Genomic DNA, 19272 nt, shown 5'->3' on the forward strand with positions numbered 1-19272 from the left:
TATCACCAACATCACCATCATCATTATCCCCATCATTATCACCAATATCAACATTATGAGACCGTCATCAGCACTTTTATTTTATCATATTTACTACAATATTCATTCCAATCACCGTTCCCATCACCATCACCACTGTGTCCCTTTTGGTTTCCTTTTTTATTTATCTATTTCTTGCGTTGCCTTATCTTTTATTTCTTCTTTATCTATTACTTTCCAAAATGGAAAAGGAAAATATTCAACAAATTCTAACTCAAAAAACTTCCCACATCATGAAGGCCTACCAACGATTTCAAACCAGACTGTCCCTAGACGTATCCATGGGAGCCTCGAGGTACTTGTTTGTCAGTAAATTCCAGGTGTTTTTATTAAGGACGCGCCGTCTCTTCCATTGAATGCAACTTCTGTCATTGTATTGTTTAAGTATTTAAGTGACAGGTGTTAAACAAAATAAATGTTAAAATATTTAAATGTCAGTAACGTCGGTGTATATCTTTAGCAAGAAAGATAATGATGAAATAATTTCAATAGACTTTTAGGATACAAAAAAACAAAAAAAACAAACGTGTACTGTCTGAGTAGAAAAGTGAAGAAATGGTTAACGTATGGTATAGATGTATGATATAAATGTGTACAGTATTGGGTACATTTACAAGGCTAATTTTTGCAACTGGAAATTTGGTGACAACACAACCTACAGTATATAGAAATTAAGGAGGAGTCATAGGCCTTGCAAGCTTGGGAGGGGAGGGAGTGTGTGTATGTGTGGCGGGGGAGTGGGCGGGGGGGGGTGGTGAGCAGAATAGTGCACTGTTAGAAAGCATCTACAGTAAAATCTTCTGAAATATCAAGTATAAAACAGATGTACTGTGTTTGTTTCTACTGTAATGCAATCAATTAGAATAGAAAAGCAAAATATATACGTTATTTTGAGTCTTATTTACATATAGACTGTTTGATTGGTCTCTAATGTGTGGGATAGACTGTACTGTTATGTGGGTTAATAATATGCATACATCATGAGCTTTTTGTTGCATGGGGTGGTGGGTGGGGGAGGGGGAGGGGGCAAAGGGTTGGAGTGGAGGAGGTGATGACAGGTTGTTAATCAGAAGAGATTGAAGATAATAGTATGACAGGAGACCTTGCTCAGTATGTGTAGGTGTGAGATTGTAGGGTGGAGTTGGTGGGGGTGCGTTGCAATGAATGGTGTTATTAAGAAGATAACCCAAGTATTATAAACATAATACATGGGGTAAGTGGTCTGACATAATTGTAGGGGTGGATAAAGGAAAGCTTATAGTAATATAGTTGAGAGGGTTGCCATATGAATGGATGAAGAAAATAACAATCTGGTAAATGTATATCACTGTTTGCTTTTTACTTAAATATCAATGTGCATTAATTATCAGTTTATCCATATATTAATTATGAAGAGAAAGGGTCCTGATAAAACAATAAGCATTTTCCCTGTACCTTTTATATCTCATTTAATTTCTTTTGGTTAATATATATAATCGTAGTGTGTACATATTTGCTTTGGTTTCCTTTATATATATATATATATATATATATATATATATATATATATATATATATATATATATATATATATATATATATATATATATATATATATATATACATATACATATATATATATATATATATATATATATATATATATATATATATATATATATATATATATATATATATATATATATATATATATATATATATATATATATATATATATATATATATATATATATATATATATATATATATATAAATCCGACCGTTAGGCAACACTTCATGTGAAAAAAATAGCACTTAGGGCACCATTTGACTTAGGGCGACATATATACTGTCGCCCTAAGTTCTGCCTTTTAAATTGGAACGATAGAGTTACATTCTGCAAATATTGTTTGAAGCAAGTCAAGGGGGGTTGAAAAATGTTCGTTTCTATTAAGATTTATAAAAATTAATTAAAAACTAGGTAAATTAGAAAGCATTGAAGATGGGCATTCTGATATTGGCTATATGTGCGTGTGTTAAAAACAGCACTTTCGGCAACATTTTGATTATGGCCTTTAAAATGAAAATCGATATGTATATCTTTATTATAAAATCACCCTTTTAAACATATTACCCAAAGGAAAAATATATTAGCCTCTTTTAAGCAATGAATCGCGAAAATGAAGATATATTGCCAATATTGTATTGCACGGTATCTTATTGCACCGATGAGAAGCCGGCCCTCTATAACGTTACGCTCTTCGCGCAGTACGGCTATACGTACGCGAACCTCGATCGTGCCTAGCTAGCCTATCGAGTATATGCCTAGATACAGTCCATCCAAATACAGATGTGCGAGTCACACGGCGCGGGAAGAACGGTAAGTTAACTATTTGTGTAGTTCATTTAATGGCATAAGCGGCCGTATTATATTTTCGAAGCACACTCTCCTTGGCTATTATTTATGGCTTTCTCCTAATAACGCCAGCTGGTTAGTTCTATAGGCTGTGCATAACGTTAGGCCTAACTTAGTTAAAGCGTAACTAGGCCTATCATAGGCCTAATTGATACTATCGTGTATAATTAGCCTAGTACTTAGTAGTACTAGGGCAATTCCAAACGTTTCGCATCAGGGCCATTCAGAAACTTAGAAGAGAGTTGTGTTGGAGTATGGATAGGTTTTTTCACATATGAATATATATCTGAGCTAGGTTGCGCTTCATTGATAAACAATGATTCATTATTTTACCGATTTTGGACTAGCCTAATTATAAAGGCCTAGTGCCTACTGCATTTTGTATGGAAAAAAAAGGTCATTCATTGCAACAAAACATTTATCTTGGGATTTCTCTGAAAGTACAGTATACTTATTCAAATCACCTGTTAACAATACCACCAATACTAACTAGTGGCCTATGTGGCAAATACCACCTATAAGCTTGGAAAAATATGGCATTATCCCTGCCCATGGGGGAAATTTATTATAATGCTCCCACCCAAAAAGAAAATGATTAAAGAGTTCCATTGACAACACAAATCATTTTTTTCTGTAATACAAAAGTTCAATAAAGTCCTTTGTAAAATTACTTCAAGATACTGATGACAAACAATTCATTAAATCATACCCATAACAACCATTGTAAGCATATCAATTCCTTAGCGCCATTCCCTGTGTGGCACGCGAACTGAGTTCGACCGCCGCAGCTTTAGGCCTATGACTTTACCATATAGACCATTTTCCTACAGCCATAACGTGAAAAGTTTATACCGAAAAAACTTAGTTCAAACGGCACTAAACAGAGAATGTGTTGTCTCTCTAGTTCTGTTCTTTTCTTAACAATACAGTTTAAAATTCCACCGGACTTGGGTGATTTACGATGCAAGGTTAATAAATATCGAACTCAAAACCCTCATTGATAACACACAGTAAATACTGAAGAAAATCACCATTTGATAGCCGTACTTTGTTTGCGTAACCCTCCTCTTGAATATTCATTGACAAATTTAGTTCAAACGGTTTTGGGAAGTATTTTTTCTTTATATATAATAACTTTAAATTGATGTTAAATTCATTTTCATTGGTCACTATCTTCAATCGGACCAAGTACAATCCAATCGAATATCTTCTAAGAAAAATACAAGTTACGCTTTCTTCGGTGGGCACGCCGTTACGTAATATGTGTATCCTGTACTCTGCAATAGGGTACAGCCACAATGCACAGTGTTCACCTACAACGCCACAGCCGAGATTCGCTTTCAAAACGTCATATTTTATCGAACTTAATATTATTTCAAAGAAAATGACCGTAGAATATGCATCATTAAATGTTGAAGCAAGTAATTACCAATTAATTTATCTAATGCAATCCTAATTATAGAAAAACTGTTTAAGACCCCCCCCCCCCCTGATGAATGGAATAGTCCAACCAACTTGTCCGCACAGAGCCACAGGATTTTCGGTCAAGGTGATGAGTCATACGCGTTGGTCAGTAAGAGGGCTATTTTGAAGGATGTTTAGTGTGCATTTTAGGAAGAAAGGAATTGATATGTCTGATTGGTTCTGCTAACTTTCCAGAAATAATAAATCCCAAGAAAAACAATCCAAAAGTTGTAAAAGCTTGGACGGACACATGATGTGCATCTCAACAGTGACTGGTTCAATATACCCTAATGTTGAACAGAAAGAACATTTACAAATTTATCACTGATGAATGATGTTGCGAGCAGTCGGGATTACTGCACGCTTCAGTTCTATTTAACCTTTTCATTTATCATATTTTAGTACTTAATTTCTGGTCACGCTCAGGAAACAATTACGACATTCCTTCACGGTCGATTTGTTTACTGTAAGAACTATTAACCGTTTTTTCTCAGGAAAGCTTGATAGTCTGAAGTTATTATAGCTTGAGATTTTAGTATACTGCCAAAGAAGTAAGTTGTTGTTTTTGTATTGATATTTTATGTAGAAGTAACGGGACATTTAGTATGTTTAGTTTGGTTTAATTGCACGTCTTTTTCGATCTAATGTAGTGCAGGGTTCACTTGCGCGAATTCAAATTATTCTGTTTATGTACAGTATATACATGTACAGTATATATGTATATATACATTGATTAGATGCATTGATTATGGGTTTTATTTTTACTTTTATTTGTAATTCAAGCATATCTGTTTAGAAACAAAGTTTAAAGGCTATCATTAATTAGTTTTCTCTTATATTGTTTGATCCCAGATTGAATGAAACTCATTGACGTAAATAATAGATCAGATCATACAGTTTTAGGCAGTTGCTAAAACTCTGGGTATTCTCTAGTCTTCGCCGGTCCAAATATCACAAAGTGAGAATGAAAACAACTCTTTATCCTAATTTTTAGCTGATTTTCCTTGTCTGAACCTTCCTTACAGTACTGTATACATCTGGGAAATGGACAGAACAATTTCTAAAGTATATCTATAATTTTGGGAACTGTAGTACCCTACCCTAGAAGGGGAAAGTTGAAGGTCAATAGTGCAAAGGAATAAATAATCTTGTTTGATAAGAACTTAAAGTACATGGGAGGGGGGTGTAGAATGTCACTTCATAACATCCCTCTTGCCTTGAGAAAGTTTTGAACACATTTCTCTTTAACTTGTGAAGTACAAATTTCATGATAAAAAGATCTTACATCATGAATATAAAAAGGATATGATAAAAAAGAATACAAGTGAAAGATTTTTGGTCAATGAGAGGTTTGATGTAAATGAAAGGAAAAGGACTGTTCCAACCCTTAAATTTTTAAAATGTATTTTACACTTAAACAATAGCATATTTATGCATTCTACTTTCAAGACTCATGTTCTGTGAAACACACTAAAAATATGTCACCATTTTCCATAGGTAAGGCTACACATGAATACCAATGGTGCTCTCGGAATATAAGTCCTAGAAAAGTATCTGCAAAACTAGGTACAGTATTCTACCAAAGCAGACATGAGAATCATTACCTTGAAATTCAAGATTACTTTGTCAGAAAGAACACTGATAATCATAACAGTATATTCATTTGCTGTCTCTGTAAAGTGAGCATTGATACTTGACCCATCAAGTCTTTGCATATAATCGACTACACATAAATCATTAAAGGCAAGTGTCATGGACCAAATCAAAGGTTAAAGTAAATATCAACCTGCAGAAACCTACGTTGCTAATGTAGAGCGAACATTGTCGTTACCCTTTCCCCTTCCCTCTCCCACCTTACACAGTATATGGCATAGAACGGCATACAGCTGTTAGTAAATATTAACACTAACTCGAACCACATAAAACTACTCCAACTGTAAGTATCTATTCCAGTTCCTGTTACACTGAGCTGCACTGTGCCACACAGTATACAGTGCCATTCTTACACAGATTCACTTTTATCTTTAATCTGTAATCAATCATAGGGCAATTTCTGTCTCTATTGCTCTTCTGCCCAGCACTTAGAACTTGTTAAGATGAAACCAGTACACTAATTTACATAGCTGTTTTAGTCACCGATGCTTTCACACAGAGGTAAAATAATTGTTATCTAAGATGTGGTTATTAGGATGCCAAATTTATGTCTATCGAGAAACAGAACTAAAGAGTCATCTGCTAAACCTGTTCTATAAAAAGTATTATGTTTATGGTCATGCATGTTGGAACAGGTGTTTACATGCATGGATATGTGAGTTGGTGCATTGGGACATTTATACATTTCATGGTGAGATCTTCCCTCACTGCCATGGTTTAGAGTAGGTGCACATATTGCATGTCATAGATTTGATGAATTTACTGTAACTTTAATGACTAGAAGTCTTGGGATTGGTCAATATATTATGGCATTCATGGTATTGAATTGAATGCAACAGATGTATAGTGGTTTGATGTAGTGACCTGTAATTGGTATGGCCTGAGGCTGTTTTCTTTCTTGAATGTGTAATCATGGAGCTATAAACAGAGGTGTAATAAACTGGTGACTGTCAACCAGTGTTCCAATTACAAAAACAAAATTGTACATGCACCTGTGCATGTAGGTTAAACAAAAATTACCTGCACAAACAAATCATTACCTGCACCACAAGTGAAAAATACAAAAAGGGTGTTTTCAAAGTTACTCCTGGGTTTTGTTTATGTAGGCCATTTCGGGATATGATGATTACTGAATATTTTACTTGCATGCACATGCACACATAGCTTACATGTGTGCGTGCACGGGTGCGCACACACATGTAAGCTATTTAAGTAACATGCAGTCAAAAGTTACATGCATTAATTTTGGTGCTGTCAACCCCTTGTATTCACATGTCACCACTGGTTTGACAGATTTGCTTGCAACTCTCCAATCTTTTCGAGCAATCACTAGTAATTTCACTAATATCCACTATAAATTTAACTTTAATCGCTGAGTAAATTGTTGGCCAAATCCACAAGTTGCAAATTTTATGCTACATCACACCAAAATAAATCTACACATGTTTTTTAAAAGGTATATACTGACCTATCAATATGAAACATTTGAGAGATGCAAAAACTCATCTGCACATCTCAAAAAAAAGTATTTCTTTCCTACAATGTGAAACACATTTGCCAATGGTTGGTACTATTATGAAGAAAAGGCCTACAGTAGCTACAATATGAAACTCCTATATTTTTGCATTAAAGGCATACATGTAAATAACATTTTTGGTAATGTACATACACAGTAACTCATAGAAAATGACAGGCTAACCCTTTATTATAGCCATATACAAACTATGCCATTTAAACTGCTTCTGTACACATAATACACATGACTTTATCCACTATTTGGTTTTGGCAAAACATTCCTGAACAATCCATTACACAATAAATATATTCTGCTTGTGAACAAATACTTCTGGCAGATATTGCATTACTGGGTGGAATATCATGATAGTCTTATATTATAAATTAATAAAGAATGGACACGCCCCCTTGCTGTAGCTGCAAATCTAAACATCCCATTTTGAGTTGAAAACCTTGATCAGTGCGTGCAAGTGAATGAATTTCATAGCTCTCAACTCTGCTTGTTAAAAAATGTGACTAGTTTTCATTTGAATCACTCTACTTGTCAATGGTTGAGGTTGAATATACAACTCTAAAGGGGGTTTACAATTTCCCTTTCTAGTTTCTAATCTACCAACCCTTTTTTGATGCAAAAGAGGAACTTCAAGTTCAAGTACAGGTACAGATGCAACAACTGGCATTTCTAGTGAATATTTCAAACCCATTGGGAAGCAATTCACAATGAAAATCAGACCAGTTGTGAAGCAATTCAACTAAAATTTTCAGAATATGCTTAGTTGTGGTGAACCATGCATAAAATAAATTTGGTAATTTTTAAAACAGGTTCCTGGGTAAATTACTGAACTTCCTGCATTGTCAAATTTAAAGGATTTTTTTAATGCATATTTCGTAGAAAGTTATTGATATAGCCTATCCCTGGGTAACTGTAATTTTCGTGGAGCTGGTTGTTTACAGACACTGCAAAAAGCCCAGGGTAAATATTGGATCAGGTTTTGAGGCTTTGCGCATGTGTAGTTTAAACTCTCAAGTTCAAACAGGCGTACGATATGCACATACAAATAGTGAATAGTGAACTGTGGAATTTAGCAAGAAAAAAATAAACCTATGGAGTTGGCGACAGGGAAGTACAGTACAAATATACAGTAAGTGCTAATGAATGGGGGACTGGGCGGTGAAAATTGATTGAAGAGGCAGGACAGGCGAACAGAGGTAAAACAGTGAAGCTAGTAAGGTACTTGACCAGCTGCCCAGAGTATAGTGTAGAATATATTCGCACAGTATGGGATTGGGAAGTGATACGATAGCAACTAGGGCCTAGTAAAAATAAATGCAATTGTTGTTCGATCGGGACCTAATTTTTCAGTAACATTACTGGGTAAGGATACACTTACCCTACAATATTATTACAACACTTGCTTAAAATAATACTTTATGGCATGGTTATGCTTTGATCTCATTGGGGAGAGTACAAAAAAATGGAGACAGCATGGTTTCACTCACCCGTTAAATTGCCAATTGCACATCAAAAAGTTACACAAATATTAAAAACCACTGGTAAAAAAATAAACATCAGCTCTGGTCTGGTCTCTGATCCTCAGGGTTGTCATCTCTGGGAGTGGAAATATTCCTATGATTGTCTTTGCAAATCTAACTTCAAGCCTCAGGTGGCAACTAAAGGTATGTCTTGAACTAAGTTAAGCCATCTTGATGCCAAGTTCAAACTTTTGTCTTCAGTATGTTGTCTTCAGTATGACGCCTTATCAAAGCGATGAGCCAAACATTCGATCCGGGTGATCCTCCTTTCGCTAGACCGAGCCCAGCAGTAGCGGAACGTCAGGCGATGCGTGCATGGTTGGGTCTATACCTCCAGAATATAAAAATTAGTGCCTATGTGGATGTTTCGGTGCTTTGAAAATAGTTCTGCTGTTTTAAATCCGCTCTTGCACCATGAAATGTTTATTGCAAAAGCATTATAATTTTATGATATATTTCTAACCGATGCAACTTAGATGTCGTGTAAAGAGAAGTTTGGGGCCATTAAAAGAGGCTTTTCACTACTGTACTAACAAAGTTGATAAATGGTTATTTTCAGTCCAGTTTATTGATGACGTTATTGTTGAGTCTAAATTTGTCTCAAATACAACAGCACTGGTGTGTATGTTAGTTGAGCTTTTTGAATTATTCACAGTATTTGACGAACAGTGTTGTGAATGGTAAAAGTATATATGCTTAAAACATGTTGCATTGTAGTAAATGTATACATGTTGGTCAGGGGTAGTAGATATGTGCATTGTGCAGCTGCTCCCTTGAATGTGGGGCTTAATGTAAAAATTCAATTTAATTTGGCATGATCCCATGCCAATGATCTGCATAATATTTGGTATGAAGCTATACTTTAACAAGAATTTGTATAGTACATGGCAAAATCTCATATTAGTGGTGCCACCAATTTAAAATCAGTCAGATAGCCTACAGTATGTACTACATGTGTGCTTATAAACATGATAATACTGTGCATGAAGGGCACTATGTTAGCATCAGACTCAAATTTATGTTGGTCTTGAAATGTAAATGAGCCCTATCGTTAGGTCTTCCAATAGTTTATCTTTCCAATATTTTGTAAGCATGATATATTACATAGATTACTTGGTACAAACTAGTAGTTGATAGTGTTAGGTAGGAAAACACATTATGTCATTAGTTATTTAACTGTTGTTGCACAAAATCATTTTAAATCAGCTACAGGTACAAACAATAATTGAAAATGGGTCATTCATGTAGGTTTATATGTCATATTGCATGGGTACAAACTATACCGTATACCTAGAGGTACAATAGATAATTCAAGAATGTCTCCAAATTATTAGGTTGACAGGGCTTTTACTTGTGAATGCCTAAATGTCAATTATATACATGTTGTAATCAACTCTCATATTATTGTGAGTACTATGATGGCCAGAAAATGATATTAACTTGACCAACTGTAACTGCATATTTTGTGGTTACAGGTTATGGAGTATTGCACATAGGAAGTTCATCAAAGGGGAGTTCCTAGTAGAATATTGTGGAGAGCTAATTTCCCACAAGGAAGCTCTGAAGAGGGAAAAGGTTTACCATGAGGAAAAAGGATGGGGTAGAGTAACTGAGGCCATAGACCCCATTTTGTAATACTGTATTTTAATCATATCTGAAACCTTTGAGGATTGATACCATTGAGTATGGCATGATAAAAGTGAAGTGCTTATTATAATGAACTCAACCCCTAAGGCTTTTCCAACCAGTTTCAACTACTGTTTGTCCCTCTCCTTCTTCATAGCTTTTCAATGCAGTCCTGCTTTTCATCTAATTCCATTATCATAGTTAGCTTTTCTACCCTCTATTACTGTTTTCACCCATCATATTTACTCAACTGTCTTGAAGGAACTTGAGCAAGTAGCATGCGTTATTCTATCTTGTCAGTATATTGTTTTATAAAATGCTCTATACCAGCTCTGTCTTCTGCTTTGAATTTTAGCTGTAACAAGTAATGAGGAGAGTCATGGAGATGAAGATCATGTCCCTGTTTGCAAACGTCACAACACTTCAAAGGGTCAACAAGGTATGGACTGCAATCTCTGCCATTTGCATTGAAACCACAATTAATAGTACACATATACAGGAGAGAAGTAGATGAATATGTCTAACACCTTGTAACTTGCTTATTCTTATTTCACACATATAGTAATTTTTAGAGCAACTATGTTTTTGAAGTGCTTCTTTCATTTTTTCATTTCATTTATATATTGTTTTATATAACATAAGTATGATATAACAACATAGGAGATAAGAACCAAAACCTGTGAAAGGAAGTGTACTAAAAACCCTATGGGGCTTGTTGAGTAGTGACACTCCCTGACAAAATACAGAACTTAACAACTTTACTACTTATCAGAGGTATAAGCATGTAGTTTTATCCACCGACAACACCTAATGGGCAATAGCATTGCTTTTTTTTTTATTAGGACTTTCACTTCCAACCTGCTTTACTTGTGCTCTGAAACTTCTATTTTTTGTTTAGACCTGTGTGAGGCTGTATGCGTGGTGGGATTCTGTGTTAAGGGGGAAAACTGAACATAGGTTTTGATCTCATCTGTCAAAAGGAAACAAACAAATTGTTTGAGCTGTTGCATGGTGGTTTAGAGAGCTGTTTATCGATGGTACTTGTACCTGTGGTACAGTAGGTCCGTCTCAGTGTGGGGCTGTGAGATTTGTACAATAACTTTCGAGAGCTATATTCCTGCAGCAATGAGTGTTTTGTTGATTTGTACAATGAACAGACCTATTCAAGACAGATTCATGCGCATGGTGTGAATAGTCAACTGGAGGCAGTCCGTCCTTTTTTTTTGGACATGTGAGAATAGGTTAAAGTACAAAGGAGATTCTTCCATATTCACGCAGCAACCTAGTATACATTGAATAGCTGAACAGATTTTAAACTTTCAACAGCTTCATATCAAGTACACTACACACTTACAAAGTTATTGATAATTGATTTGGAAAATTTGGGCTTGTTCCAGTGGAACATTACACAGACCAGAGATGTGTGAGCAAGGGCCACAATAGATTTGATAAAAACAAAAAGATGTACTTGCAGAAAAATCTTAGAGTGTAAAATTTCTTTTTGTATTTCTTAACGGGAAGCACAATTTTACAGGTATGAAAGAATATTATTAAAATGAGAGCATTTCAGATCTATATTTATTATATACTGTAGGCTGTCACTTGTCTGAAGCATTTTGCATGTGTATGTCTACATGCATCTATTACTGTGTACATGATACATACTGTAATGCTTTGCTGAATTTGTATGAGCAATTGTACCATCATTATTCATTAAATTGGACCAGTGGAATCAATTGCCTTTACCTTTGACTTAAGCCAACATTCCACCATGAAGCTCCAATGTGAATTATCCACATTTTTAATATTCTTTTCATTAAAATATTTCAACTTGTGATATGATCATTGCATTTGGAATGTCTTTATTCATTTGGAAATTAATTGAATGAAGAATGTTATGTTATGGATATGGCTAACCCATGTTGGAAAAAATTGGGGGAGAGGTGGAGACAAATCAAGGTATTATGGGTGCTATTATAATTACACCATATATTCCACTCAATTGTTACAGCAAATTGAATGCATTGTTAAGGAAAGTAAGATTTACCTGTTTACACCTATGTGCAACAGCTGGTCTTGACATGGCATATCAATTGATAAACAATCAAATGACAAAGTTCTGCTGTATTGGGCATATTTGCTAAATATTGAAATGAAAACATAAAATTGATATTGATCATAAATATATGAGCAAATAACATGCATTATTCTGACTATCTTGCCAGTATATTGTTTTATATAATGCTGTAAACCAGCTCTGTCTTCTGCTTTGAATTTTAGCTGTAACAACTAATGAGGAGAGTGATGGAGATGAAGATCATATCCCTGCTTGCAACCGTCGCAACACTTCAAAGGGTCAAAAAGGTATGGACTGCAATCTCTACCATTTGCATTAAAGCAAAAATTTATACTACAATATTTATAGGAGGGATAGAAGTATTTATGTTAATTCCTTTTATGTTTACTCAATTATTTTTAGATCACACATCATTTCAGCACATGCAAAGTATATTTTAGCAGTGCTGCTCATTAGGTTTTAGTCTTCCACTGCTAACAACTGATAGGCAATGACTGGTGGTTGTTTGTTGTATGGACATTCAATCCCAATCTGGTGCTCTGAAATTGTTATTTTGAAACACTGTGAACATAGTTTACCATCATATGGTTCTCTACACATAGTGATATAAGGATAAAGATTTGGCCAAATCTCACTGGTTACCAGACTACCAGTTGTACTTCATTCTTACCCACCGATGCCAAAATTATTGTTTGTTTGGGCATCTTGACCAATCAACCCCAAAGTGGTTGTGGTACAACAGTACCAGGGATGGTTTGTCAAGAGGAATTTTCCTACACATTCAATTCTAGCAAATAGATATTACTCTAGACTCCACCCCAGCTCTTATTGTGGTCTGCTGAAGATCACTTAAATATGGGTCCGTGTCTGTTCAGTGTCTCTCTTTGTGGGGACAGATGAAGCACTTGTGCATTGTGATATCATAATATCAAAGCTGAATGCTTTTGCATGAATTTGGGCAATTATAGTAAGCATGACATTTTAGTTATAGAAAGTGCTTCCATGTGTAGAGATGCCTGTTCATGGAAGTGCAGGAGAGTGTAGATTGTATCAAGGGTCACTTGTACGTCAGTTCAAAATAGTTTGTATTTTTTGTATGTATGTATGTATGTATATGTGATCTTCCCGCAAGCAGGAACTCGCGAAAGAAGCCATGGAGGCTTATAGACTCGCAAGCTGACCGAAGCCAATCTCTCGGCACACATCCATTTAACGTCCATGTCGGGAAGTTGTTATTGAACAACACCCTTGCCAGACGACACACCTTGCTGTCGGCGGGGAATCGAACCGGGGATCTCATGACTGGGAGACGCCGGCGTTAACCACTAGGCTATGCACTCCGCCTAAGTAAGTAAGTTTGTAAGTTTACACTGTGAGTTTACACTGTGTAACACAGTTTACACAATGTAAGTTTACACTGTGATTTACTAGTACTGAGTACCTTCTACTATTTTATGTGATATGATATTATTTCTTACAGTAAGGAAGTATAACATATGGGAAAAGAGCCACGAGAAGAAAATACATCACAGGAACCTCAAAGACGATGCAAGGTAGAAAAATCTGCTTAAATCACAGGAAGTCTTATCAAACCTTCCATTAATTGTGGATCCATGTTTGACTTTAGTATTAGTTAATTATTCATTTATTTATTTATTTATTTATTTATTTATTTATTTATTTATTTATTTATTTATTTATTTATTTATTTATTTATTTGTTTGCCACAAAAGTACAAAGTGGAGGGAAGTCTTCCATAAAGCTTAAAAGCATAACAATGTGGAAGACTATATGGCACATAAAATGGCACATAAAATGTCAGTAACTGGAACCTCAATTAATGGAATGGACCATTTACTTTTAATCATTCATTCCAGCATTCCACTTACTAAAACCATGAGTTTCAATTTGTAATCATGTATATTAGGCATATTAGTCACAAGCTAGACAGTAAAAAGTTCAATAACAAGAACTTTGTTGACAACTGTGTCTGCTATATATGTATACCATCCTATCATAATTATGGTTAGCCAGGCACAATATTGTTGACTACTGCATGTATCTGTATGTTAGCGTAAGCTAGTTTTCAGTAGCAACAATATTCCATGTGGGGTTCAGTGACATCACTGTATAGTTCATATTGTTAATAATCTGTCAAAATTCTCAGAACAGGTCAGTGTTTCACCTTTTTTTTTGGGTGGGGGGGGGGGTGGATATACATAGTAAGAGCCTTTGCCAACATAGGCTAACTTCTCAAGCCCATTCCTTTTCAAAATTTAATCTCTCGCTCTCACTACAGAAGGAAACTTGCAAGAGAGATTTGTCAGATGAGTCACAATCAGATATTTTAGCACCCATGTTGTTATTATTCTGGTAAACAAATGTGTCAATTTATCCCTATTTTACCCTGAAATGTGCATGATCAGATGATTTGTGGACATTTGTGTTGATATTAATTATTGGCATGTATTGAAACATAATGGTTAGCCTGTTATAATATTTAATTGAGCTATTTTACATGAATATTAGGTCAAATGTCGTTTTTGATTAAACTATTCTGCACCAAATGCTTCTTACCTAACATGGCCGATGAAGTAGTGGCTCATCTACGATGTTAAAGAACGAGGTCATCTACGAGTCTTTTCTGATAACATATGTAAAAATTAAGTATAGTGTGGAAAACCACTTGAATTTAACTGTTAAATATTCATGTGAATAATGATATACAATTGATCATATGGGAAAGGACATTATGTCATCAATTATTCATGAGTTGTGCAGTGTTTTTACTAGGATGTTAGAAATGGGGGATTGCCTCAGTCAGTTTTTTTAATTTGTCGGCTGGGGTAGGGGGTGATTTTCCCAATTTTTTTTTATTTGTATATTAAGAAGTCGCTAATATTTTGCTGATGTTTCTTTTTGCACCTAGATCAAAAAAAGATTAATGACTTCCTAAAGACACAGGGCGAAGATGTCCCATACAACTGGTTTATTGGCAAATGCCAGAAGCTGGCAGAGAAAAGAATGTTAAGTATGTTGGCAGATTAATTTAATCTTGTGTGTTGATCCTGTAAAATATTACAAAGATTTAAAGTTATAGCCTCAGAAAAACAACCAATTAGTGAGAGAAGAAATTAATGAGATGATCTTCCTATTTTTTTTGGAAAACTGGAGAAGTATGTCATATTATCGACACCAATTCAAAATTACCAACCACTAACACAAAGTAATTAGGGTGAAACTGAACCACTGTATTCATGTACATTATTTGTTTTTTTCAAATTGATAAGCGTTATTCATGTTCTTTATATTTTGGGAAAACTGTTAAGCAATTTGGTTCAGCCATGATTGAACAGGTCTCCTATTAAAACAGAATAGTAACACAAAATGATATTTGATTTGCTTAGGTTGTACATTTTCAATAGCATACAAATGGAATGTTGTTACAACTTCAAATTACAAATCAAGCAATCCCTGCATAGATCATGCTACCCCTGACTAGATGTCCCTTTTTGCAAATGAAAAAGAACTTACCTATACTACAAACTAGTATTCCAAATTAAGTGTATGTTAATTGAACCTGAAGCCCTGTAATACCATGTGATTGCAGAGAAAAGAGAGTTACTGTACCTGGCTAAGGAGTATTAAGCCATGTCATGATGTCACATCATTATAAATTCTTGTTCCAAATTAATAAAATGTCAATATCCTGCACTTTATCATTTATGGGGGACAGCATCATCTCAATAATAATTTATGAACAGTTTGCACCAGAGAGAAATAAGCCAGATACAGCTAAATTGTAAACACAATGTCATATTTCATATTTGATCATATTAAGTTAATGATCCTTATTGCCTTTTATCAGATACAAAACTTCGTTATTAGGGCATTGGAACTCCCTTTTACACCAATTTGCATTCAGGTTTATATTACAAATTTGATGAGTTGTATTGAATTTAAATAATTTTTACTTCAATTTAAAAATGTATTGCATATTATAACTGAATTGATGCTCTTTTTCTGTTTTTATAATTTCAAAACCTTTACTATACACTGAACAAAAGCCCGAATTGGAATCTTCTACTAAAGCAGATAGATTTTCAAAGTAGTTTTTAATTGACTTCTCTTAAAATATGTGTTACAACTGCCAGTAGTTAATCTCATATGTACAGTATAGTATTTGCATTTGCATCTGATGTCAGTTAGACTGTTCTCGTACTTGGTGAGTAGATGGTTGAATAGATGAACCCACATTGCATTTGGCGCTCATTTCAAAAAGAATAATGAGGTTATGGAAAGTACAATACTACTGCAACTGGAAGTTGATGTGTGAAGTTGTTGACTAGTGACTGGTTGATGTGTATTAAATTTGACATTACCCACAATACTGCATAGGGGCATGTACATGGTTGAGGGTATGTAAGTTAGTAAAGGTAAAGTTATGCAGTTTAATTTAGAACCCAAGTTTTTAGCTGGTTGTCATTTCCACATAATTGCACTAGAAACCTGATGATAAAGTGCTACATTTAGCAGGTTTTAGTCTGTTATTGTGTTGACACCAAACAGAGCCCATAATAATGCATTCCTAACTGATGTACTGCTAATGCTAAACACCTAGTTCTACAACGCCTTTACAAATTATACATACAGAATATTGTTTTCACATGTTGTGAAGAGAGTATATAAATATGCATTGGAAATCAATGAAATTCTTCAATGTCTGCATCTAATGAAAAAAATATGCATTATTTTCTGTGGTTCATATTGCATCTTCTTTCAATAACAGTAATGCCAGTATGAGCGTTTAACAAGTGTTGCTTGTAAACCAGCTGTAGGCTGACAAGTATTCTCCTGTGCAATCATGATCTGTTCCACTGCACATGATCATGCAACATAAATGGTACAACAAACACATGTGTTTAGGATGCTGATGTATGAACCAATAATTAGAAACTAAACTAACACTTGACTGCATTTTGCCTTGAATTTCATGACATTATACCTTTAATATTAAAAAATGCCAGGATGATAATTCCGAAGCTCACAAAGTCACATACTTTTGTGGATGATAAGGATTGCAGTATTGGCTGATGCTGCACAATTTGGAGAATTATTGGTTGGCAAAATTGAGACAAGTTGAATATTTCAGTAAGCGATATAAGAGCCCTGATTACACAAATGTTGTATTGTACTGAAGGTCATTACTTTGTAAGCAAAGTTTATGTTGGTTTTGGACTTTTATTATTATTTAATACTGTACCATAAATATTAATATATTGGCTAACAAACATTCAAATATTGTATTGACTCTGTTATGAATTTAAAAATATATTTCCGAAAGTGCTGAAGCTGCACAAAACTTTGTTATATCCTATCTTTAAGTATACCTTGCATGTATATATATAATTATAGATATAACATTTTGGGTGAAAAGTAGTTTGGGTGGAGATGATTGGGGATGGGCATTTTGGGGGTCTACTGGCAGGGGCACCCCATTAATATAAATTACTGGAATTGCCCATCCCTTACATATAGAGTCCTGCCAATTATTTTCCGGTAGTTTTTAACTGGATACTTCATGAGCAGACCTAGGTCAATGAGGGGATGGGCTTTTTGGGGGTCTACTGGCACTTGTACCCCTCTAATAGAAATTTCTGGAAATGCCCAAACCTTACATATGAGTGATACCTATCATTTTTCAGTAGGTATCAACTGGTTACCTTATGAGCCGACCTAGGTCAATGAGGGGATGGGCTTTTTGGGGGTCTACTGGCAGGGGTACCCCACTAATATAAATTACTGGAATTGCCCATCCCTTACATATAGAGTCCTGCGAATTATTTTTCGGTAGTTTTTAACTGGATACTTCATGAGCTGACCTAGGTCAATGAGGGGATTGGCTTTTTGGGGGTCTACTGGCACGTGTATCCCACTAATAGAAATTTCTGGAAATGCCCAAACCTTACATATGAAGTGATACCTATCATTTTCCAGTAGCTTTCAACTGGTTACCTTATGAGCCGACCTAGGTCAATGAGGGGATGGGCTTTTTGGGGGTCTACTTGCAGGGGTACCCCACTAATAGAAATTTCTGGAATGCCCATCCCTTACATATGAGTGATACCTATCATTTTCCAGTAGGTATCAACTGGTTACCTTATGAGCCGACCTAGGTCAATGAGGGGATGGGCTTTTTGGGGGTCTACTGGCAGGGGTACCCCACTAATACAAATTACTGGAATTGCCCATCCCTCACATATAGAGTCCTGCTAATCATTTTCCAGTAGTTTTCAACTGGTTACTTCATGAGCTCACCTAGGTCAATGAGGGGATTGGCTTTTTGGGGGTCTACTGGCACGTGTATCCCACTAATAGAAATTTCTGGAAATGCCCAAACCTTACATATGAAGTGATACCTATCATTTTCCAGTAGGTTTCAACTGGTTACATCATGAGCACACCTAGGTCAATGAGGGGGATTGGCATTTTGGGGGTCTACTTGCAGGGGTACCCCACTTATACAAATTACTGGAATTGCCCATCCCTCACATATAGAGTCCTGCTAATCATTTTCCAGTAGTTTTCAACTGGTTACTTCATGAGCTGACCTAGGTCAATGAGGGGATTGGCTTTTTGGGGGTCTACTGGCACGTGTATCCCACTAATAGAAATTTCTGGAAATGCCCAAACCTTACATATGAAGTGATACCTATCATTTTCCAGTAGCTTTCAACTGGTTACCTTATGAGCCGACCTAGGTCAATGAGGGGATGGGCTTTTTGGGGGTCTACTTGCAGGGGTACCCCACTAATAGAAATTTCTGGAATGCCCATCCCTTACATATGAGTGATACCTATCATTTTCCAGTAGGTATCAACTGGTTACCTTATGAGCCGACCTAGGTCAATGAGGGGATGGGCTTTTTGGGGGTCTACTGGCAGGGGTACCCCACTAATACAAATTACTG

The 19272-nt window shown here is 35.4% G+C and overlaps 3 protein-coding genes across 6 annotated transcripts in view; 2 read left to right on the forward strand and 1 right to left on the reverse strand.

Moving 5' to 3' along the window:
* The window catches only part of LOC139982309 (uncharacterized), a 540410-nt gene that overhangs the window by 268407 nt on the left and 252731 nt on the right, over window positions 1-19272 (reverse strand). The window lies entirely within an intron of this gene.
* Window positions 1-19272, forward strand: part of LOC139982303 (uncharacterized) — a 168376-nt gene that overhangs the window by 107780 nt on the left and 41324 nt on the right. The window lies entirely within an intron of this gene.
* Window positions 1793-17819, forward strand: LOC139982322 (uncharacterized). 2 transcript variants are annotated; one of them, XM_071995038.1, is made up of 6 exons: window positions 1793-2398; window positions 8665-8743; window positions 10581-10664; window positions 12506-12589; window positions 13783-13855; window positions 15232-17816. In XM_071995038.1, exons 1-6 carry the CDS (start codon window positions 2369-2371, stop codon window positions 15245-15247), a joined length of 366 nt encoding a protein of 121 aa, XP_071851139.1. In that variant the 5' UTR covers window positions 1793-2368; the 3' UTR covers window positions 15248-17816. The 2 variants fall into 2 exon arrangements, with proteins under 2 accessions (XP_071851139.1, XP_071851138.1); XM_071995037.1 differs by lacking the exon at window positions 1793-2398 and having other exon boundaries at window positions 8350-8743; window positions 15232-17819.

This window comes from Apostichopus japonicus, chromosome 16 (genome assembly GCF_037975245.1).
Source record: "Apostichopus japonicus isolate 1M-3 chromosome 16, ASM3797524v1, whole genome shotgun sequence".
In the NCBI taxonomy this organism is placed as follows: domain Eukaryota; kingdom Metazoa; phylum Echinodermata; class Holothuroidea; order Aspidochirotida; family Stichopodidae; genus Apostichopus; species Apostichopus japonicus.

Coding starts and splice junctions, on each gene's coding strand:
- LOC139982322 (XM_071995037.1), top strand. CDS start 8,542: ATGGAGACAGCATGGTTTCACTCACCCGTTAAATTGCCAATTGCACAT. Junction 8,744..10,580: donor GCCTCAGGTGGCAACTAAAG/GTATGTCTTGAA, acceptor TTTGAATTTTAG/CTGTAACAAGTAATGAGGAG. Junction 12,590..13,782: donor CACTTCAAAGGGTCAAAAAG/GTATGGACTGCA, acceptor TATTTCTTACAG/TAAGGAAGTATAACATATGG.